This window comes from Aotus nancymaae, unplaced genomic scaffold, assembly GCF_030222135.1.
Source record: "Aotus nancymaae isolate 86718 unplaced genomic scaffold, 86718_ANA_hifiasm-v0.15.2.pri h1tg000040l, whole genome shotgun sequence".
NCBI classification, from domain to species: Eukaryota; Metazoa; Chordata; class Mammalia; order Primates; family Aotidae; genus Aotus; species Aotus nancymaae.
In genome coordinates this window covers 67,721,408-67,741,234 of record NW_026988454.1, presented here as the reverse complement: position 1 = coordinate 67,741,234, position 19,827 = coordinate 67,721,408, and the positions used below count along the sequence as shown (strand labels likewise).

Genomic DNA, 19,827 nt, shown 5'->3' with positions numbered 1-19,827 from the left:
CAATATAGTTCATCTTTGCATAAATATATATTGTCCTTATATCTGTTCTGATGGATAGTAAAGGATATTGATTCTGCTCATTCATCTTGATGAGGGAGGGTGCAAGTGGGCAAACAGAGGTGGATACAAGAGCTTGATTTACTTTTACAATGAGAGGTAAAAAAGAACAAATAGCCCATGGGTCTTCTGTTCAACCAAAAATATCTGTTAATATTAAAGATCACATACTTCAAGTTACCTTCCAGCAAAAAGGAAGCACAGAATTTGAACAAGAAGCCAGATGACCAAAATGTCCCTTAACTTCTTATCGTTTTTTCTTATAATTAGCACCTGTTCGTGAAATTGGAGAACATTTCAAATCTGGGTAGCTTAAGAATGAATCACGTGAAATCAAAGCCTTCTGGATAAAGACTCACACCACGGTGACTTTGTCTTGGTTATTTTTAACCCACCTTGGGAAAGTAAAGCTGGGGCATATTCCAGGGATCGAAATCAAGTTAACACCTACAAAATGTTGAGTGCCCAGACATAAGCTGTCGAGCAAGTGCCCAAGACTCCAGGTAGCAATGTCCATTCATGCCCCTGTAGGAGGTACCTGGATAGAATGACTTATTTTACAACTTCATTTTCAAAGTTGGTTCTCCACATACTTGTATTCCAAGTAATACAAAATTAAAAACATATATGAATCTACATTCTCATAACTTGATCATCCTTTGAGAGAAAATACATCACACTTGGTACTGTACAGTAAGAATAAATTATTTACACAGAAAAATTCAAATACATTTCTTTTCAGCTGAAATGTGGTGGGGAAAAGACAACCCATGCTTTGTAGATACAGGTCTACGGTCCACCTGTTCATTATATTCATATTTTTAGTCCAGAAGTCTCCCTAATCACACAGAAGTGCCACAAGTTGGCCTTAAAACACACTTGCTAGAGACAGGGGAGGCAAACAGTCCTCCCAAACAATGCTGGAGCCTCAAAACAGGCTTATCCACTCATATCTTCTCCACCACATTGTTATTAGGCATCAAACAGTCCCTTTAAATAAGAAGGGTTTTATTAAAACCCTTATAATAAGATTTTAACAACTAAGTTTCCCGTGGAATAAGAATTTCTAACTTAGGGTATCTCAGCATGTATTCCCAGTTACATATGCCCTACACAATTGCTTAAGTGGTAAGTGAACAGCCTCAAAAACTCTTCTCCCTTTACCTCTTTGTGAAGCTAGAGCAGTCTTTTAAGATGATTTTGCAAATGCTGTATTCAAAAAGAGGTGTTTTTTTTTTTCAAGTAAAGTACATGGATGTCTCAGAAGTTGCCTTTAAGAAGTGCCTCTTTAACCCCATAATGAACAATCCTTATGTTGGTCAGAAGCAAAGCAGTTTCATTTGCAATTGTAAATTCTTAACACTCGCTCTCCTAACCCAAATCCACAACCATCACCCAGGATCTTTGCCCCATATTTCCCTGGAAAATGTCCTAAGTCAAAAAAAAAAAAAAAAAAAAAACTTTGGAAATATGGTGCCTTCACAAACATGGGTAAGCCAACAGTTCAGAGAATACTATAGAGAAAGAGAGAGAGAACAGGGAAGACACAGGAAAGACATTAAGACTTGTTCTCAGGATTGCTCTCCTCTCACTGGACAGTGGCCGAAAACAACAGATAAGTTGCATTAATAAAACTGCATATAGTCTATCACTGAACAGAGTGCTTTGATACAAGTATCCTCTGGCTATGTCATCTTTTCAATACATCTCTGCAAGGTTTGTTTTCAAAAAGACATTACAAGTTGGCAAGCCTCTGCTTACAAAAATCAATCAAATACTTTCCCCTTCACCTCTATGAAACCCACTGTATTCCTGAGATTTATTCTCCTCAAATAAATCAAACATAGGCAACTTAACACTCCGGAATCAACATAGAACATGCGTGAGTTCAAGCAATGAAAGAACCACTTTTCTGCAAATACAGAATAGAACTGAAGACTGTTTGTAGCTGTCGATAATTTGAAAAACATTTCCAATGTTCTTTGAACAAAAGATTTTGATTCAACCAAGATCACAGAAAGGAATGATGACAAAGTCCTAAGTGTACCTTTGTGTGCGTTTCATCTGCTCAGCTTTTGCAAGTGACTGTGGTGGTGGTTGCCTGGATATGGAATTCCTTTGCCCTCAAATCTTCACATGCATGAAGTGCAATAAAGAATAAAATGCTGTGTTTATGTTGCACCACTTCCAAGAGGTTTAAAGCGCCGAACGAATGTTATCACATGAATCCCCACAACATCCCTGTGAGGTAGGTAGGTGGAGAGTATTGTCATCCCCACTTTGGGAGAAATGAGGCACACATTAGTTAATAAGAGATTTGCTCAAAATCACACAGCTAGTCACTGGCAGGGCTTAGAATAAAACATATACTGATTAGCACCTAGCATAGTGCTTTGCACATAGTAGGTGTTTGTTGAATATCTGTGGTTTTTATTTGACTTACATCTCAATATACAATATACACACATAAAGTACAAGCAGCCACCAGAAAACATTTATCTCCTACATTTTTTCTGATGATATCTCTCATTACTTCAAATCCTAGTGGATGAAGGAGGTTCAAGAATCCATCTCACAACTAAGACCTCAGGATGAAGAGGATCATCATCAACACTATCAGCTGGCAACCCGCTCTTATACCTGCTCTACCACACAATATTATTAATAGTTTTCTAATGAAAACAAAAATGGATTTCAGGAACCATGCTGACATTATTATTATTATTATTTTTGCCTGTTTGTTTTAAATGAAGTCATCTGAATGGTTCTGTGTTTCGTTTGTACAAAAAAGAAATAAGGCTGCTATAGTCCACTTAGCATGTGAAAACTGTGCCAAGCACGAAGATCTCCTCCCAGCTCGGATGGAATGCTACCTGGGAAAATGGACCGACCCAGGGAATGGCAGATCCCAAGGAAGAGGGTCAGTGAGGCTGGACATCACTTGCACTGTTCGTGGTCTGTATAGTCATCCATGTCTACATCCGAATCAAAGAGTGAGTGTCCGGTAAAATCTGTGTCCGGGGTTCTGGAAAAACTGTTTTCTGCTCCCTCATCTTCAAAGGTCTCTGTCCTTGAGTAAAAGCTAAAATCCAGCAGCGGGGTGTGGGTTTTGCTGCCTTCGCTGCTCTCCTCAGATTCATAGATGGTATTGTCGTCATCATGGTGCCACTCTGGCCAAAATTTCCTCCTTATCCTCTCACAGTACATGGCAAGGTTGATCAGCTCACCTGCAGTGTGGTAAGGAAAGCAAAGGTTAGTTCTCAAAGGCAGCAGTCTACCACTGCTATGGTCTGTGTTCCCCCAAAATTCCAATGTTGAAATCCTAACTTCCAATGTGACGATCTGAGGAGGTGGGGCCTTTAAGAGGTGGTTAGGTCATGAGAGCTAAGTGCCCTCATAACAGAGGCCAGAGAGAACTGCCTTCCCCCTTTTATCCTGTGAGGACACAGCGAGACAGCACTGTGTCCAGGTAGCAGGAAGCCGGCCTTCACCAGGAAGCAGGCCCAGCAGGCAGGCCCTCACCAGAGCCAGATCCTGAATCGGTCAGCGTCATAATCCTGCACTTCCCACTATGATCCTGGATTTCCCAGACTCCACAACTGTGAGAAATACATCCCTGTTTTTTACCAGAAACCTAGCTTACAGCATTCTGTGAGAGATGCCCAAACTAAGACATCCAGTCACTGGGCTTTCTGGGAAACTGGAATAATGAGGCAAGGTAAACATTAACAGTATTTTTCCATAGAGATACTGTGAAAATATTTAGGTTTTTAAGCACATAATAAAAACAGTAAGTAAGAAAAGTTAAATTCAGCGAGTGGGCTGAATGAAATGAAGAAATGAGTCTGACGATGATAAGTGGTGGGGTAGTTTATCCAAAACGGCAGATAAACTACCATGATTTGACTTTATGAAGTATTTTATCATTTTATGCTTGCATATGAAAAAAACTAATGCTTTGATTGGTTCATATATAAATTAATTTATATTCCATGAAAACATATCAACTGCTGGTTGCATTAAGTCAGCCAGAAGTAATCATTTATTCCACAAATTTTTGCAGTGTACTATGGGCTGAGTACTATGCCAAATAGTTGAAAAAAGTTATGTTAGGATAAAAACTTTTCTGCCCAAAAAAATCCATTAAATGGATAACTCAGAATTGTCTTTATGGATAAGTGTGCCTGCAAACACACTTAGTATAAGATATTTTTTAATTTTTATATGAAATAAAACAGTGGTACCCAGGATCCAGGTCCCACTCAGTCACTGAACGATACTTCTTTTTCATGTGAATCAAAGAAACTCTTGTGTTAAGTCACTATTACTGTCTGGGCATTTGTCTGAAATATGACACTATATCTGGCCTTCATTTCCTAATTCCAAATGAAAAACAAAGAAAGAGGGTGAGTTTCTCCTTTTGATCCAGCAGATGGCAACATTGCTTATAAATATATGATTTGCTACTATCTCTTATAGGACATTATTACTCTAAGAATATCTTTGGATTTTTTAAAGTTATATAAACATTCACATATTGTGTAAATAATCCATGCTTCAGTGCTGAAAATCAGAAATAACAGATAAGCAAAAACTAAAAGCATTACCAATAATCCCATTCCCCACAATAACATTTTCATTTATGTTCTCCAGAAATGTACATATTTGCATATATTTATTTACATGTGCTATATAGGATTTACTATATATTCTTTTTCCTATCCTACGTTTCACTTAATAACATATAATAAAAACCTCTGAACTTCACACTCTGACCACAGTGATAACTGCACCCTATGTTATATGGCTTCATTTCATCTTTACCAATCCCCATCACAGGTCATTTAGGTTGTTTCCATATTTATGGTTTTGTTGATTACAGTTTGTCACTACTCTATTTCATTTTTCTATTAAGGAAAATAACATATTCTCATTTTGGAAAATTAGAATTAGTCTGTATTGAGAAACTGTACAAATACATAAAGAAGAAAATAAAAAGTACCTATGATTCCATCAATCCAAGATAATCACAATTACCATTTGGTGTAACTTCTTTCAGTATTTTTCTATTTATCTATCGCCATTATTATTACATGTTATCTCCTATAACATTATTGTACATTTTCCTACATCATTAAAATTTTTCAAAACTTGCTTACATCCCCTGCAAAACGTAACAAAGTAAATCCCCGGCTTCATGGATCCCATAGACTTGTACTGGTTCCAGGTCACCATTTTCAGTCTTCTCAGGTTAGAACAGCTCAACCCTCACTATGTAAAAGTCTATTCTCTTTCAGAAGATATTTGTGCGCATGCTCAGGAGCCAGAAAGTGAAAAGTCAACGCCATTGCTCCTTTTGAGGAGATGCAGCATGGACAAGCTTTACTTATTTTCTCCCTCATCAGGACAGTCATGAAACACCTCTCCAGGTATTGCTGCCTATCCTGGGGAACCAAGAATTGAATAAAGATGTGAAGGCAGCAACAAGAGAAAAAAAAAGGTCTAATTGAGGAGGTAAAGAGACATCAAAGATGAAATACAATCACTTCACAGTAGGACCTGGGGCCAGCCCTGTTTGACTCAATCAAATCCATTCTTTACTAGCTTTTCCTACAGAAAATCAGAATCTATTCACAAGATCCACGGGATCTATGACTGTCACTTCTTACATAGCTTTTCTTTCTACAGCCTTGTTTCTTCACCTTTCTCCAGAAAAGTTGCCTGCTCTGTAACCATGTGACATTAATACCACGTCAGTATGCAATAATAAAAATTAATAATTATAGTAGCAAACCGTTATATAGTCCTGACTGTGTGCCAGGCACTTAAAGTGCTTCACTCACCTGTTGAATTCATATTAACCTCCTTAGTCCTCATGCCCTTCACCTCCACTCAACTCTCTACTGATGAGCTGACAGCATGGCCTGGGAATTAGTAGTAGTGCACTACCTGTCATGGAATATTTTTCTGTAATTATTCCTGAGGTCTCAAAATTTGTGAGGGGAGAGGTGCCTCCCCCTAATGGCAATGTGCTGTCATGAAAGAGGTGAACATTCAAACATGTAGTTGAGAAAGGGTTTGCTTTGATGAGCAAGAACTAGGAGCCCACATATTCCTCAGTTTCTGCCCCTGATGAAGAGTGGAACAGAGAGTGGACATCTGTAGTTGGGTTTTATCTTCTTCTGGCTTTGCCTATACCTTCCTATGCCTAAATTCTCCAGCAGCTGGCAACTTAACATGCTATTGCACAAAAGAACAGAAAAAGGTGGCAGCAGAAACAGGTTGTGTGGAGTATCTGTGTGTGTGTGTGTGCGCGCACACGCACGCGTGCACATGCATGTGCATGTGTGCAAGAGAGAGAGATAAACCTGTGTTAATATAAATGCCTATACAGGCCAGGTACAGTGGCTCATGCCTGTAATACCAGCACCCTGGAAGGCTGAGGTGGGCAGATCACCTGAGGCTAGGAGTCTGAGACCACCCTGGCCAACATGACGAAACCCCCTCTCTACAAAAAAAATACAAAAATCAGCCAGGTGTGGTGGCAGATGCCTGTATTCCCAGCTACTTGGGAGGCTGGGGCAGGAGAATCACTTGATCCCAGGAGGCGAAGACTGCAGTGAGCTGAGATCTTGCCTCTGTACTCCAGCGTGGGAGATAGTGACACTCTATATATATATAAAAAAAAGCCTGTACAGAAGACATAAACTTTGCAAAATAATAAAAAAACTGCATTTCTTCAAAGTGTACTCGACAATCAGGTAGTAACACTGGTTTAAAAAAGTCTGATAACATCCAACGCTGATGAGGATGTGGACGGTCAGGCACTGCACTACGTGGCTGGCAAAGGTATACATTGCTATAACCTTTTTTGGAAAGCAATCTGATGTTATCTATTGAAATTTTAAATGTGCATATCTCATGGCCCAGGATTTCACTTTTAGTACTCTATTCAACTATAATGAAAGCAGTGGTATGTAAAGATATATGTACATGAATATCAAATGAAGCTTTTTTAAGCCAAAAAAAAAAAAAGAAGAAAGAAAATGATGGAAACAGCCTGAATGTCCATCAACAGGTATTGATTGAATAAATTAAGGTGCATCTATGCTATAGAATATTGTGAGGCTATTAAAATGATATGATGTTCTGTTAAGTGAAAAAAACAAGTTATGGATAATGCGTATAGTATAATTCCATTGTTTAGTTTAAAAAAAGTAAAAACAAACCAAAACTCCTATATATGCGTATGTAAATCTGTACATGAAAAAGGCACAAAGGGATTTACATTCAATCCTTAATATTGATTATTCTATAGAAATAATATTGGACATGGATGAAGAGAAGGTCATAAGTTTTTTAAACTATGCCTTTGTAATTCAACTTACTGTAACAATCATGGATTATTTTTCAAATCTAAAAATCCAATGAAATAAATTGGTAAGAAACACAGTGATATTCTCAGACAACTTGAGAGGATATTTATCAGAAAGCCAAGTGCCCGTCTACCCAGAAGATAATCCCAGATAGAATAAAGAACTTTTCTCTTACAGTTTCTCAAATGGAAATACCCTCCCTCCTCTTTGAAAAAAGTGACGTTTTATATTCCTATATCCTCTAATTTCTCTAATAATCAAAACATTCTGTACAATTTGATGCCAAAAACATTGTCAACCAAACCCAGAATCCAGAACTAAGCATCTCCCAGCTGCCAATCACTCAAGGCAGGAATGCAGATGAGAGAGAAGCCTGCCAATGTCTCCCAGCAGCACCCGCCAGCCCTTGGTCACGAACCAGCAAATAACTTGGAAAACACAGGCCAACATCCAAACATACATATTTGCTCTACACGTATTCACTCAGCACCTCCCTGTTCCAGATCCATGCTAGGCACTGACTATACTCTTCTTTGCTCCTTTTAGCATCTGTCACACATGCAAAGAGGACACTGAGCATATATCCTCTTCAGAAAAGTTCCCAAAATACTTGAATACTCTAGTGAAAATATCCCCTCTGCCTTATCTCCTTGAAGCTAAAAAATATTAACTCACAGATCTCCAAATACAAAGACTAGCCAAGGTAACTTGATCCAGCCCTTTCCTGAAACCCAAATCCCCTCACGACAACCTCTTCCTGAACACTTCCCTCCAAGAGTACAGGAGTGAGGAGATATATGCATGCTGGTCAAGAAGAGGCAGCATATTTTCTACTTTTTTTTTTTTTTTTTTTTGAGACAGAGTTTCACTCTTATTACCCAGGCTGGAGTGCAATGGCACAATCTCGGCTCACCACAACCTCTGCCTCCCGGGTTCAGGCAATTCTCCTGCCTCAGCCTCCTGAGTAGCTGGGATTACAGGCACGCGCCACCATGTCCAGCTAATTTTTTGTATTTTTAGTAGAGATGGGGTTTCACCATGTTGACCAGGATGGTCTCGATCTCTTGACCTCGTGATCCGCCCGCCTTGGCCTCCCAAAGTGCTGGGATTACAGGCGTGAGCCACCACGCCCAGCTTTTTCTATTTTTTAATCTATCACATAATAAGTAAAAAAGACATTTAAGTACAATAAATAACTGCTGGTAAAAACTGCTGAATGAGGTTTTTCCTAGAGCACAGAAGGTTGTGCTCCTCCTAATTCAGAAAATCGCATTAAGGTCTGTGGTTTTGATAGGACTCTGGAGGACACAGGCAGATACATTGCAGAGCTCTTGACCCATCGTGGCTTCAGTTTCACTTTTCTCAGCTTTCTTAAGCTCTCCACGTCTGTTTTAAGGAGTGTCTCAATCCACATGCAATTCTCTAAGAGTCCTGATTAAAATATCAAATCTGACTCCACATTAAGAATGTTGCTAATCATAAAACTGAGTTTTTTTAGTATCAAAATGGCAAAAAAATTCAAAATAAATTATATTCAACCCTAATCAAGGAACAAAAATTGGAAGTACTTTCAGATTTTGCTCATGAGAATATAAATTGTATAGTCTTACTAGAAAGCAATTTAGCCATGGAGACCAAGAGCTTATGCCCTTTGAGAGAGTAATTACAGAACAAGAAATTTAGCCTAAGGAAATAACCAGAGATGAGCAAGAGTATATATTTATAACAATGTTCACTATAGAATATTAGTAAAAGTTATTTAAAACAACCCACAAGTCCAGAAATAGATTAGTCACATAAATTACCATGTAGCCATAGGATAGGATATTGTGCAACTACTAAAAATACCATTTTGAAGAGTATTTCATGACAAGGGAAATGGCCAAAATACACAGTTAATTTTAAAACTTTAGGTTATAATTGTATCAACATTATGGTCCCAATCTAAAAAAATATATATATATATATATATACACACTTATATTTGATAAAAGATCTGCTACATACCACAATATCAGAAATCATTCTCTGTGAAAGATGGTGTCACAAGTTATTTTTTATCTTTTAAAATTTTTCTCTATTTTCTAAATTTTCTCCAGTAAGCAAATTATTATTCATATTTATATCTCTATCCAGATAGATATATGCATACATATGTATATTCAAAGCCTGTCCTTGGAGTTCGACACCAGCCTGATCAACCTGGTGAAACCCCATCTCTACCAAAAATACAAAAATTAGCCAGCCATGGTGGCGCACTGCTGTAATCCCAGCTACTCAGGGGGCTGAGGCAGGAGAATCGCTTGAACCAGGAGGTGGAGGTTGCAGTGAGCTAAGATCACGCCACTGGACTCCAGCCTGGGGCAACAGAGCAAGACTCCATCTCAAAAAAAAAAAAAAAAAAAATCCTGTCCTCCTGCTCATCTAAATGAAGGAAAATTTCACACTATTCTACATGGTTCCAAAAGTAGCTGTGTGGCTTTGTAAATAATACATTGGACCAAAAAACTAATATTCATCCAAACGCACTCACAATAAGGCAAGGCCTAGTGGTGTTTCTGCCATTCCAACGCTAAGGCAGAAAACTGCCTGAATCCAAGCCATTCACACCCCTGGGTTTCAGCCAGCTCTAAAATCTCTAGGCTCCTCATTGTTTCTACTTAACCCTACTCATGCTACTTCTTGAGAAAGTCTCTATCACAGAGACAGCAAAGGCAGGGAAAGAGGTTGAGAGCAAATTACAGCAGTAGTAGTTTGGCTGCATGTTATCAGCTCCAATCCAAAGATTTAGAAGGGGTATGGAGCTAATGCCTAAAATGGGATTTAGAGATCCCTGTGGACTTTAATAATTCATGCTACACTAGTACTCAGGGAAAGTTGGAAGTTACTTTAAGAATCAAAGTACATGCAACTATGCGCCAAAAGCCCCTTGAAGACGATGGTGTCAGATTCCCCAGATGTGCATGAGGCCCAAAATCAATCCTCCAAAAAGGCTGATCATTTCTTTTAAAAAAAAAAAAACACTAAATGCCTCAAGTCCTTTCAGGAAGTAACAGAGAAAATGGCCAAATCATAAACAAAAAAAAAAATACATCATTTCTGAAAGAAGGAATTCTATACAGTCTGTGAGTTCTACTGATGATGGGTCCCTAAATACTTCGGACTAAATAACAGATGACCACAATAGTGTGTGTGTGTGCATACTTGTGTATTTAGGGATGTGTTTGGGTCGAAGTGTAGGCATATCTGTACAAGTGAGTGTGTGTGGGGGGTGTATAGAGCATTTGAATAGACGTGGGTGGGTGTGTATATGGGGGTGTGTAAGGATGGTATGGTGGCAGAATGCGGGGAATAGAGTAGGAAATAATAGGAATAGAGAATGGACATAAAACACAGCCCTAAATGAACTACAAGGAATCAATATCTTTTAGCCCACTATGGAAAAATATGATTAAAATAAAGGGAAACTAATATTTTAAATGCCACAAACCTCACCAATGTGGTAACATATTTAATTTAGAGAAATACCAATGTAGTGCAAAACAAGGAACATCCTCATAATGACCACTTAGGAAATTAAATGACAGTCCATACTATCCATAGTCCCACTCAGCTGAACTTCGGAAGACCTTTGATCAATGCCTGACCCATTCCAACCAAGCCTGATAAGGTATCTGGAGCCCCATCCCCACCAAAAAGAAGATCTGGAGAGTGAGTGCTGCTGGCTTCAGCCTAGTTCAACCTCCTGAGCATGTACATGAATCGACACACACACATATATACACACACAGATACACAGAGCTGCAGACTCCACTACCTCCCCACCCATCTACCATGACCACCATACATGACTGCTTGCCTGCCTCAGTTTCTTGTATGATTCTGCCTTGCTCGGTTCCATCCATCCATCTATCCATCGAGCCATCCATTCACCCATCCATCTGTCCATCCATTTATCCATCCATCCATCCGTCCATTCACCCATCCAGTCATCCATTCAACATTTATTAAGAGCATTCTATGTGCTATTCTACTGGTCTCCTGCATACATACCCAGCCTGCTCAGTTGGGCATAAACATTTTGATTAATTCTTGTCAATACCCTTCCCCAAACCTAAATATTGAACTTTGATCCCCACATCCCTGGCCCCTAGGCACTTGCTTGGGTACTCCTTCAAACAGTTCCTACCCAACTATGCAGGGGAAGCGTCTCCCAGAGGCCCTGGCTGCCACATACAGATGCTCCTTGACTTGAATAGGACTACATCCCTACAAACCCATCAAAAGCTAAAAATATCGTAAGTCAGCTGGGCACAGTGGTTCATACCTGTAATCTCAGCTGAAGCAGAAGGATCACTTGAGGCCAGGATGCCAAGACCAGCCTGGGCAATACAAGAAGATCTCATTTATTTAAAAAAAAAAAATTTTAATTAGTTGGACATGGTGGCTCACTCATGAAGTCCCAGCTACTTAGTAGGCTGAGATAGGAGGATTACTTGAGCCCAGGAGTTTTAGGTTACAGTAAGCTATAATCATGCCACTTCACTCTAGCCCAAGCAACAGAGCAAGACCCCATTAAAAAATATATATGTATATATGTTATATATATGTATATATATATATATGAAGTCCAAAATGCATTTAATACCCCTAACCTGCCAAACATCATACATTAGTTTAGCCTGCTTTAAACATGCTCAGAACACTTACATTAACCTACAGTAAGGCAAAATACACCAGAAAGTGGGGAGCCCCCATTGCCCAAAGGAAATTAATGAAGATCAGCAAACCAAGGGCACTACATGGAATTCAAGCCCTATTTCAGCAACAAATCTTAGGTCCACTATGTAAGCAGACAGAATAAAAGTGTTAGCATAAAAACATGGCAGATCTATGTCAACACTGCTAAGTACATAGTCTAGGCAAGACAGCAAGTGAGAAGCACAGTCTCTCTTCCATGCCAAAGTGTCCTGAGTACAGAGAACCAACCCTAGCCTGTACACCACAGCCTGGTGTCTCCATAAAGCACAGCCAAGATCAAAGCATTGGCCTAGAATTCTCCACTGTGCTACCCCACTGCCCACCCACCCCCAGTAAGCCCCAAAACCTGAAGAGGTGTGTAGGGCTTGCCTTTGATCAGCCGCTCGGGTCTTGTCCCTGGTAAGGTCCACATTGCCTGTGCCAAGTGTCCGAAGACAGTGGCGTCGAGAGTGGAAAGCTTGGGCCCCATGATGTACTTCTTATCACCTGCAGTAGATAAAGCAGAGAAGTCACTGGGCTGGTCCACACTACCCTACACTGTCGCAACGGCATTTAGCACACTCTACTATACATACTTTAACTGAATGCCATAAGCTTTGCAGAGTCGAAATGCATGCACACCCTTTTTCTTAAAAAAATAAAATAAAACAAAAGTAAAATGAATTAAGCAATTATGTGATACATCAACCCATAGGATAGCAACACAGGGAACATATCAAAATAAGCAGATGAGGGAGGACATTCATGGAAAAAGGGGAGAAATGATCACCACCAGACCTCTGGGAAACCTTCTTGTCTCAAACTCTAGTTAAGTAAAGCCTGTGATGCTTGAGAAACCTGGAAGTTTGCTTAAACCATCTCAAAAGTAACCCAAACCAAGCACAGCCAACATCAGCACTGACATTATTAATTTAAATACATTTCCCCGGGAAAAACAAGAAGCCTAAGCTTAAGAGTTTTGGAGGTGAGGTTTCCCAGGACACCACATGGTCCTGGCAAGGTTCTCACCTCTGAGGACCGGCTTCCATGGAAAACAGTAAGTAAAGAGAAGCTATGAGGTCACAGGCTCAGCCCTGGCATCAGGTTCCTATGAAAGGATGTTTCACACTGCTGCTCCCATCTCTCCATTTCACACCACTGGCTTCATCCAGGCCCTGTCACCGGACTATCACACTCAACCTATTACAACTGACCCAAGTTATCTCCCAGGCTACAGTCAGATACTGCTGCATACAGAGGAAGCACTGGGGGAGACGGATCTGCTTAGTTCACATCCTGGCATCACCATCATTCACTGTGGGAATCTGGTCATCACGTAACCTCTACAGCCTCAGTTTTCCCATCTGGAAATGGGGATAAAACTAAGAGTGTCTATTTCTTTGGATTATTGTGAGGATGAAATGACATAATGTACATTAACACTCATGACAGCCTCTCCCTTTCGCTAGTCCTTTCCACATCCCACCTGACACTATTAACTTCCTAAGTCTTTTTTTTTTTTTTTTTTTTTTTTTTGAGGTACAGTCTCTCTCTGTTGCCCAGGCTGGAGTGCAGAGGCATGATCTTGGCTCACTGCAACCTCCACCTCCCGGGTTCAAGTGATTCTTCTGCCTCAGCCTCCCAAGTAGCTGGGATCACAGGTGCCCACCACTACGCCTAGCGAATTTTTGTATTTTTAGTACAGACGGGGTTTCACCATGTTGGCCAGGCTGAACTCAAACTCCTGACCTCAACTGATCTGCCCGCCTTGGCCTCCCAAACTGCTTGGGGTTACAGGTGTGAGCCACCATGCCCAGCCCTAAGACACTCTTTTTATCATGTTACTACCTTTCAAACACCTTCCATGGCTTTTGAAATGAGTTATGAAATGAAGTCCAAACTCAACTTCAAACTTAAAGTGCATTATAGGTTGCCTCCAGCCCACATTCCAGCTTTATCCTTCATTCCTCCCTTACCCTAGCAAACCTGGGGACCACCCCCATTCCCCATCATACTTTATGCCTCCCACTGCTACACCTTTGCTCATTATGCCCAACCTTTCTCTACCCCCACAACTTATATGTGCTCACCACTTCTCTCTAATCAATTCTATCCATCCTTCAAGGTCCAGCTCCAGCCTGCTTTCAAAGCTTTCTGGTGGCAACAGGAGCTTTCAGTTCACACAATCCTGTGTTTAGCTCTCCCTTTGCACATACAACCTGATAGGACTTGAAAGCATTTAATGCCTATTAACCTTCTGGACTATAAAATGAAGAGAGTAATAGAGGCGCCTTGAGCAGAGCACACATCAGATATTCCTGCCTCTTCTCTCTCAGGCTTCTTGAGTGACATTTTTCCCATAATGCTCTATGCAGTGTGTGTGGGTGTGTGGGTGTGTGTGTGCGCGTGTGTGCATTTTATCTTTCCAGCTACGTTGTTAGCTCTTTGAAGGTAAGCGTAAATTCTTATTTTTATTTAGCAGACCCTTATACCATGTTTACTACATGCCTGGCCTGGTTCTACATGCTGTACTCTAGGAATATCTACCCCTTTCCATTCTTGAGTGACAAGCTGAGGAAACTGAGTATCTGATGACAATGCAGAGGAAAGACAGGAGAGGGAAATGGCTGGAGGTAGGAACACAGGTTAACAATTGTTACAGCACAAATGAAGGGGGAAGTGATTTTTAAAAATCATTTCTCCTATATATGCCGTAAGGACCATAAATTGCCTTTACTAGGGCAATATGCTGAACCTAACCAAATTTCCTTTTCTGGTAAGGACAATCAAGTCATTCACATTAGAGCCCTCAGCTATTTCCCATTGTCAACCGACTTCTCCATCATTTGAGTCTTATCCAAATACTGGGGGAAAATCCAGAGAAAGTACTGCCTGAACAAAAATAATAACAAAAACTAGACAGCATATGAAGTAACTCCTAAAGTGTTACTTAGGAAGGGTGCATCCCGCTGACACCATGACTCCACCGCACCCCTGCTGGCATTAAGTGAATGCAGGTAGGCAGTGGGAAACTGCACAGGAGCTCTCCTGCTACCCTGCTAGGGCAGGAGGGGGGTGTTGGCCAGGTGGCCAAACAGTCCTCCCTATGGGATTATGCCAGGGCTCAACCCATTCAAACCAAACACAGGACTACCCACACACTGGAAGCCATGAGGGGGCTTCAGGATCATTGTGAAAAGGGCTACACACAGCCTCAGAGAGAAGGAAAAAAGAAAATATTGCTGTCCTTGAATTACTCAAAAGGACTCTAAGGGAAAGGCCAGAGCAAAGTCTGTAAATGTTGAAGCCTGTTGTAGAATCCAAAGACTTTGACGGCAAAATGTAAAACATAAATATGAATAAAAATTTGGAAAACTGGCCGGGTGCAGTGACTCATGCCTGTAATCCCATCACTTTGGGAGGCTAAGGCGGGCGGATCATGAGATCAAGAGATCAAGACCATCCTGGCCAACATAGTGAAACCCTGCCTCTACAAAAACACAAAGCTGGGCGTGGTGGCGCATGAGCCTGTAGTCTCAGCTATGAGGGAGGTTGACACAGGATAACTGATTGAACCCAGGAGGCAGAGGTTGCAGTGAGCCAAGATCGCACCACTGCACTCCAGCCTGGCACCTGACGACAGAGTGAGACTCTGTCTCAAAAAAAAAAAAAAAAAAAATTGGAAAACCTAAAAGTAGAACACACATGACTTTGATAAAAAGAAAAAAATGACAAAAATATAATCATTTGAACACACACATCAAATACTGCACATAATGTTTAGCCAAAATTCACCATTTGGCCTCAAAATGTTAAACCTGGAAGACACTGAGTTAGTAAGTAGAGAAGAAGGAGGAGAATGCTACCAGGTCTCCCGACTTCTGGCTGATGTTCTCAGTCTCCACAATGTGCCACACAGATCTTCATCTCAGAGATAAAGTCCGCATGGAACAGCAGAAGGGCGGAGCTGTGAAAGTTTACAAAATGATGCTTTGGTCAAGAAGGAATGCAGAATGCAAAAGGGAAAAGAGAACAGAAACCAAGTGTTTTTAAAGATGCCTGCAGGCCAGGCGCGGTGGCTCATGCCTATAATTCCAGCACTTTGGGAGGCTGAGGCGGGTGGATCATGAGGTCAAGAGATTGAGACCATCCTGGTCAACAAGGTGAAACCCTGTCTCTACTAAAAATACAAAAATTAGCTGGGCATGGTGGTGCGCGCTTGTAATCCCAGCTACTCGGGAGGCTGAGGCAGGAGAATTGCTTGAACCCAGGAGGGGGAGGTTGCGGTGAGCCGAGATCACGCCATTGCGCTCCAGTCTGGGTAACAACAGCGAAACTCCGCCTCAAAAAAAAAAAAAAAAAAAAAAAGGTGCTTGCAAAAATACAGGTGGAGCTTAGTATCCGTGGAAAATGGTGAGTGGCAGATATAAAATTATATATGTGTACACACACACAGGACAGTTATGAATATAAAGAATACAATAGTATCCCATCATTCAAAAGTCCTCATAGTAACTGATGGCAGAAAGCTTTTTTCAATTTTTATTTTAAAATAATTTTAGATTTACAGAAATGTTGCAAAAATAGCACAGTGTGTCAGTGTGGGTGTCTCTGGATGAGATTAGCACGTGACCTAGTGGACTGAGTAAAGCAGACAGTCCTCCCTAAGGTGGGTGGGCCTCATCCAATCAGTTGAAGGCCTGAATAGAACAAAAATGCTGACCCTCTCCTGAGTAAGGAAAAGACAGATTTCCTTCCGCCTGACTGCCGTCAAAGTGAGACACTGCTCCCTCCTGGGTCCCCAGCTTGCCAGCTCATCCTGCACATCTTGGGACTTGTCAGCTTCCGTAATTGTGTGAGCCAACTCCTTATAACAAATCTTAATGGTTCGGTTTCTCTGGAGAATCCTGTCTAATACACCTTTGCAGGGCATCATATCAGGGAGCACATAATGCCCTATATCTTTTTCTTTTTTTTTTGAGATGGAGTCTGGCACTGTTGCTTGGGCTATAGTCCAGTGGCGCAATCTCAGCTCACTGCAACCTCCAACTCCCAGGTTCAAGTGATTCTCCTGCCTCAGCCTCCCCAATAGCTGGGATTACAGGCACCTGCCACCACATCTGGCTAATTTTTGTATTTTTAGTAGAGACAGAGTTTCACCATGTTGGCCAGGCTGTTCTCAAACTCCTGACCTTAGGTGATCAACCTGCCTCAGCCTCCCAAAGTGCTGAGATTACAGGCATTAGCCACCACACCCAGCCAATGTCCTATATCTTATGACTGTGATATTAACCTTCACCACATGGTAAAGGTGGTATCTGCCAGATTTTTCACTATAAAGTTAAGATTTATTCCTTTGTAATTAATACTCTAAAGAGAAACACTTTGAGATTCTATAAATATTCTGTTTCTCCTCAAACTTTGGCCTGCTAATTTTAGTGTCCATTGGTGGATGATATCCGAAGCAAATATTACTGTGGTGTTTGCTTCATTGTGAGTTTCGGTTTCTCTCATTCTTTGTATTGATTAGAATTCTACTGTCCTTTCTTTGCCATTTCCTAATGTATTCAATTGTTTATCTAAGTATGCACTAATGGATATTTATTTTATTCTATAGGTTATAATCCGATACTCTCATTACATTGTTGCTCAAATTGTTCCAGCTTTGGCCTTTGGGAGCTTGGCAAAAAGCATTTTTAAAAGGGAAATTGAATTAGATTTGACTCTGCTTGGAGACAATGAGACCAAGTCAAAGGCTTTGGACTGCAGCACTCTTGGGGTTCACCAAGTAGCCCCAGATCTCATGACCAGAGGGTTTTGCAAAAGCAAAACACTCAGGATACTTGTAAAGGGCACTGAAGGAGGAGGCTTGGGTGGTGAGACACTGCAAGCTTCATTTTTGGCAGGAGAACCACCCAGTGACTTCCACAGGATGGACAGAAGCAGCTGAGGGATATGTGGGTACCTGAAACTCACCCTGCCAGCCTCCAAGCTCAGAATGTGAACTATGAACCATTGGTGAGGGAAAATGAAGGTTTAAAACTTCAAAGCCCTGGCTGTGAAGGGACCCAAGGTACATCAGACCATCCGAAGTATGCTCCACCTGAGGCCAGCTTCTAAGCACCCAGAACACCTCCCCAAGGATGCAGAGCCCTCCTGACAATGAGGGTGAGTCCACATCCTGATAGTAGCAAAGTGACTTCAGGTGTCTGGAGTGACCCAACAGACCTCATGGCTTGGTCTTCAAGTGGCAATCAAAGAGCAGAGACCAGGGATGAAATATGAGGACAGTGACCATGCAGCCAGAGGGATGGGCCATGTGGGTCTGGAGAAGGAAAGCCCACAGGGGCAGTGGCAGGAACTGGTTCTACTGAGAGGCTGGAGAATGACAGTTGGTCCTGGATATCTGTAGAATCTCACAAGACCTCCAGGGTGGTTTAGGCAGCTCCTCTCTGTGAGGAAGGACATATTGTAGATAAAGGAACCACTGGGGCACCCAAGGATGATCAAAAACTGAGTGGCAAATACAAAATCATGAATAACAAGAATGTTAAAGGGTCCTGATGGATATCAGCTCTCTTACCCAAACTTCAGTTCACTGTGATTGAACTTTGTCATGGATCGTTGGTTATAAGCCTTTAGTGACCTTGATTAACCCAAAGCTGCTTATCTTGACTGCCAAATCTGACCGGCCCTTCCCACGCTATCTTCCACTTCTGTCATGGGCAGCAACAGAGGGTTGACCAGGAGATAAGGGACACAGCAAAGGGTATGTGGAGGAGGCCAGGTCCCTCACCCCAACTGGTACTAACTGAGCAGATGGCTGGATGAGCAGGGCAGGGAGAACAATGGAGGACAAAGACACACAGTTGTCCAGAAGAATGAAAGCAATATTGAGTCTGAGAAGAACGGCCAGGATCCAGGCCTGAAAACTGAGGCAAAATTGAGGGAACAAGTAGGCTGCAAAGTTGAAGCAAGAGAATAGGAAGAGACAAGCAGAAAGCCACATGTGCCTGAAAATTCCATTAGAGGGGGAGACCACACACACCATAACTGAGCAAGGGCTCACAATCCTGAGCTGTTTGCTTGCTTCCTGGCTCTGAGCCACGTCCTTGGGGAGGATGCATGAGAGCTGACCATGTGTGACACTCTCCAGACCTGGGCAGGAGAAGTCAAGCTCTACCTCCTAGTAATGATTTACTTCAGTGAAACATGCAATTGCTCATCCTATCCTCCCTGCCCCAAATAACCTCCATGTGTCTAATCCTGACCTTTCCCATAAGACTTAGACCAAGTCCTGTCTCCTCCACTCCACAAAGGCTTCCCACACTGTCCCAGTCTACTGGAACCACTCATTGCCCACGTCTCTGCTAAATCCCAAAGGGACATGCTGCTTAGAGAGTAGTCTAGCAGCACCAGCAGCACCAGCAGCACCTGAGTGTTAGTTAAAAACAGAAATTCTCAGATCCCATCAACTGAATCAGAATACTTGGGAATGGGACTAGAGAACCTGTGTTTAACAAGCTTTCCGGCCAGTGTTTCTCAAATTCTAGAGGCACTAAAATCACCAGGAGAGCCTGCGATTTTTGGACCAGACTTTGAATAGCATTGTTCCAGGTGATTCTTGTGCACATAAGTATTGGGCTAAACTAGA

The 19,827-nt window shown here is 41.4% G+C and overlaps 1 protein-coding gene across 1 annotated transcript in view; it reads right to left on the bottom strand.

Annotated features, from left to right (window-relative positions):
• Nucleotides 1–450: 450 nt before the first annotated feature.
• FAXC (failed axon connections homolog, metaxin like GST domain containing) overlaps nt 451–19,827 on the bottom strand; it is a 70,182-nt gene continuing 50,805 nt past the window's right edge. Inside the window, exons 5-6 of the mRNA XM_012444296.3 lie at nt 12,564–12,680; nt 451–3,284 (exon numbers count right to left, since the gene is read on the bottom strand). Of these exons, the coding sequence (XP_012299719.3) occupies nt 2,995–3,284; nt 12,564–12,680 (407 nt within the window). The 3' untranslated portion in view covers nt 451–2,994. The remainder of the gene's footprint in view (nt 3,285–12,563; nt 12,681–19,827) is intronic.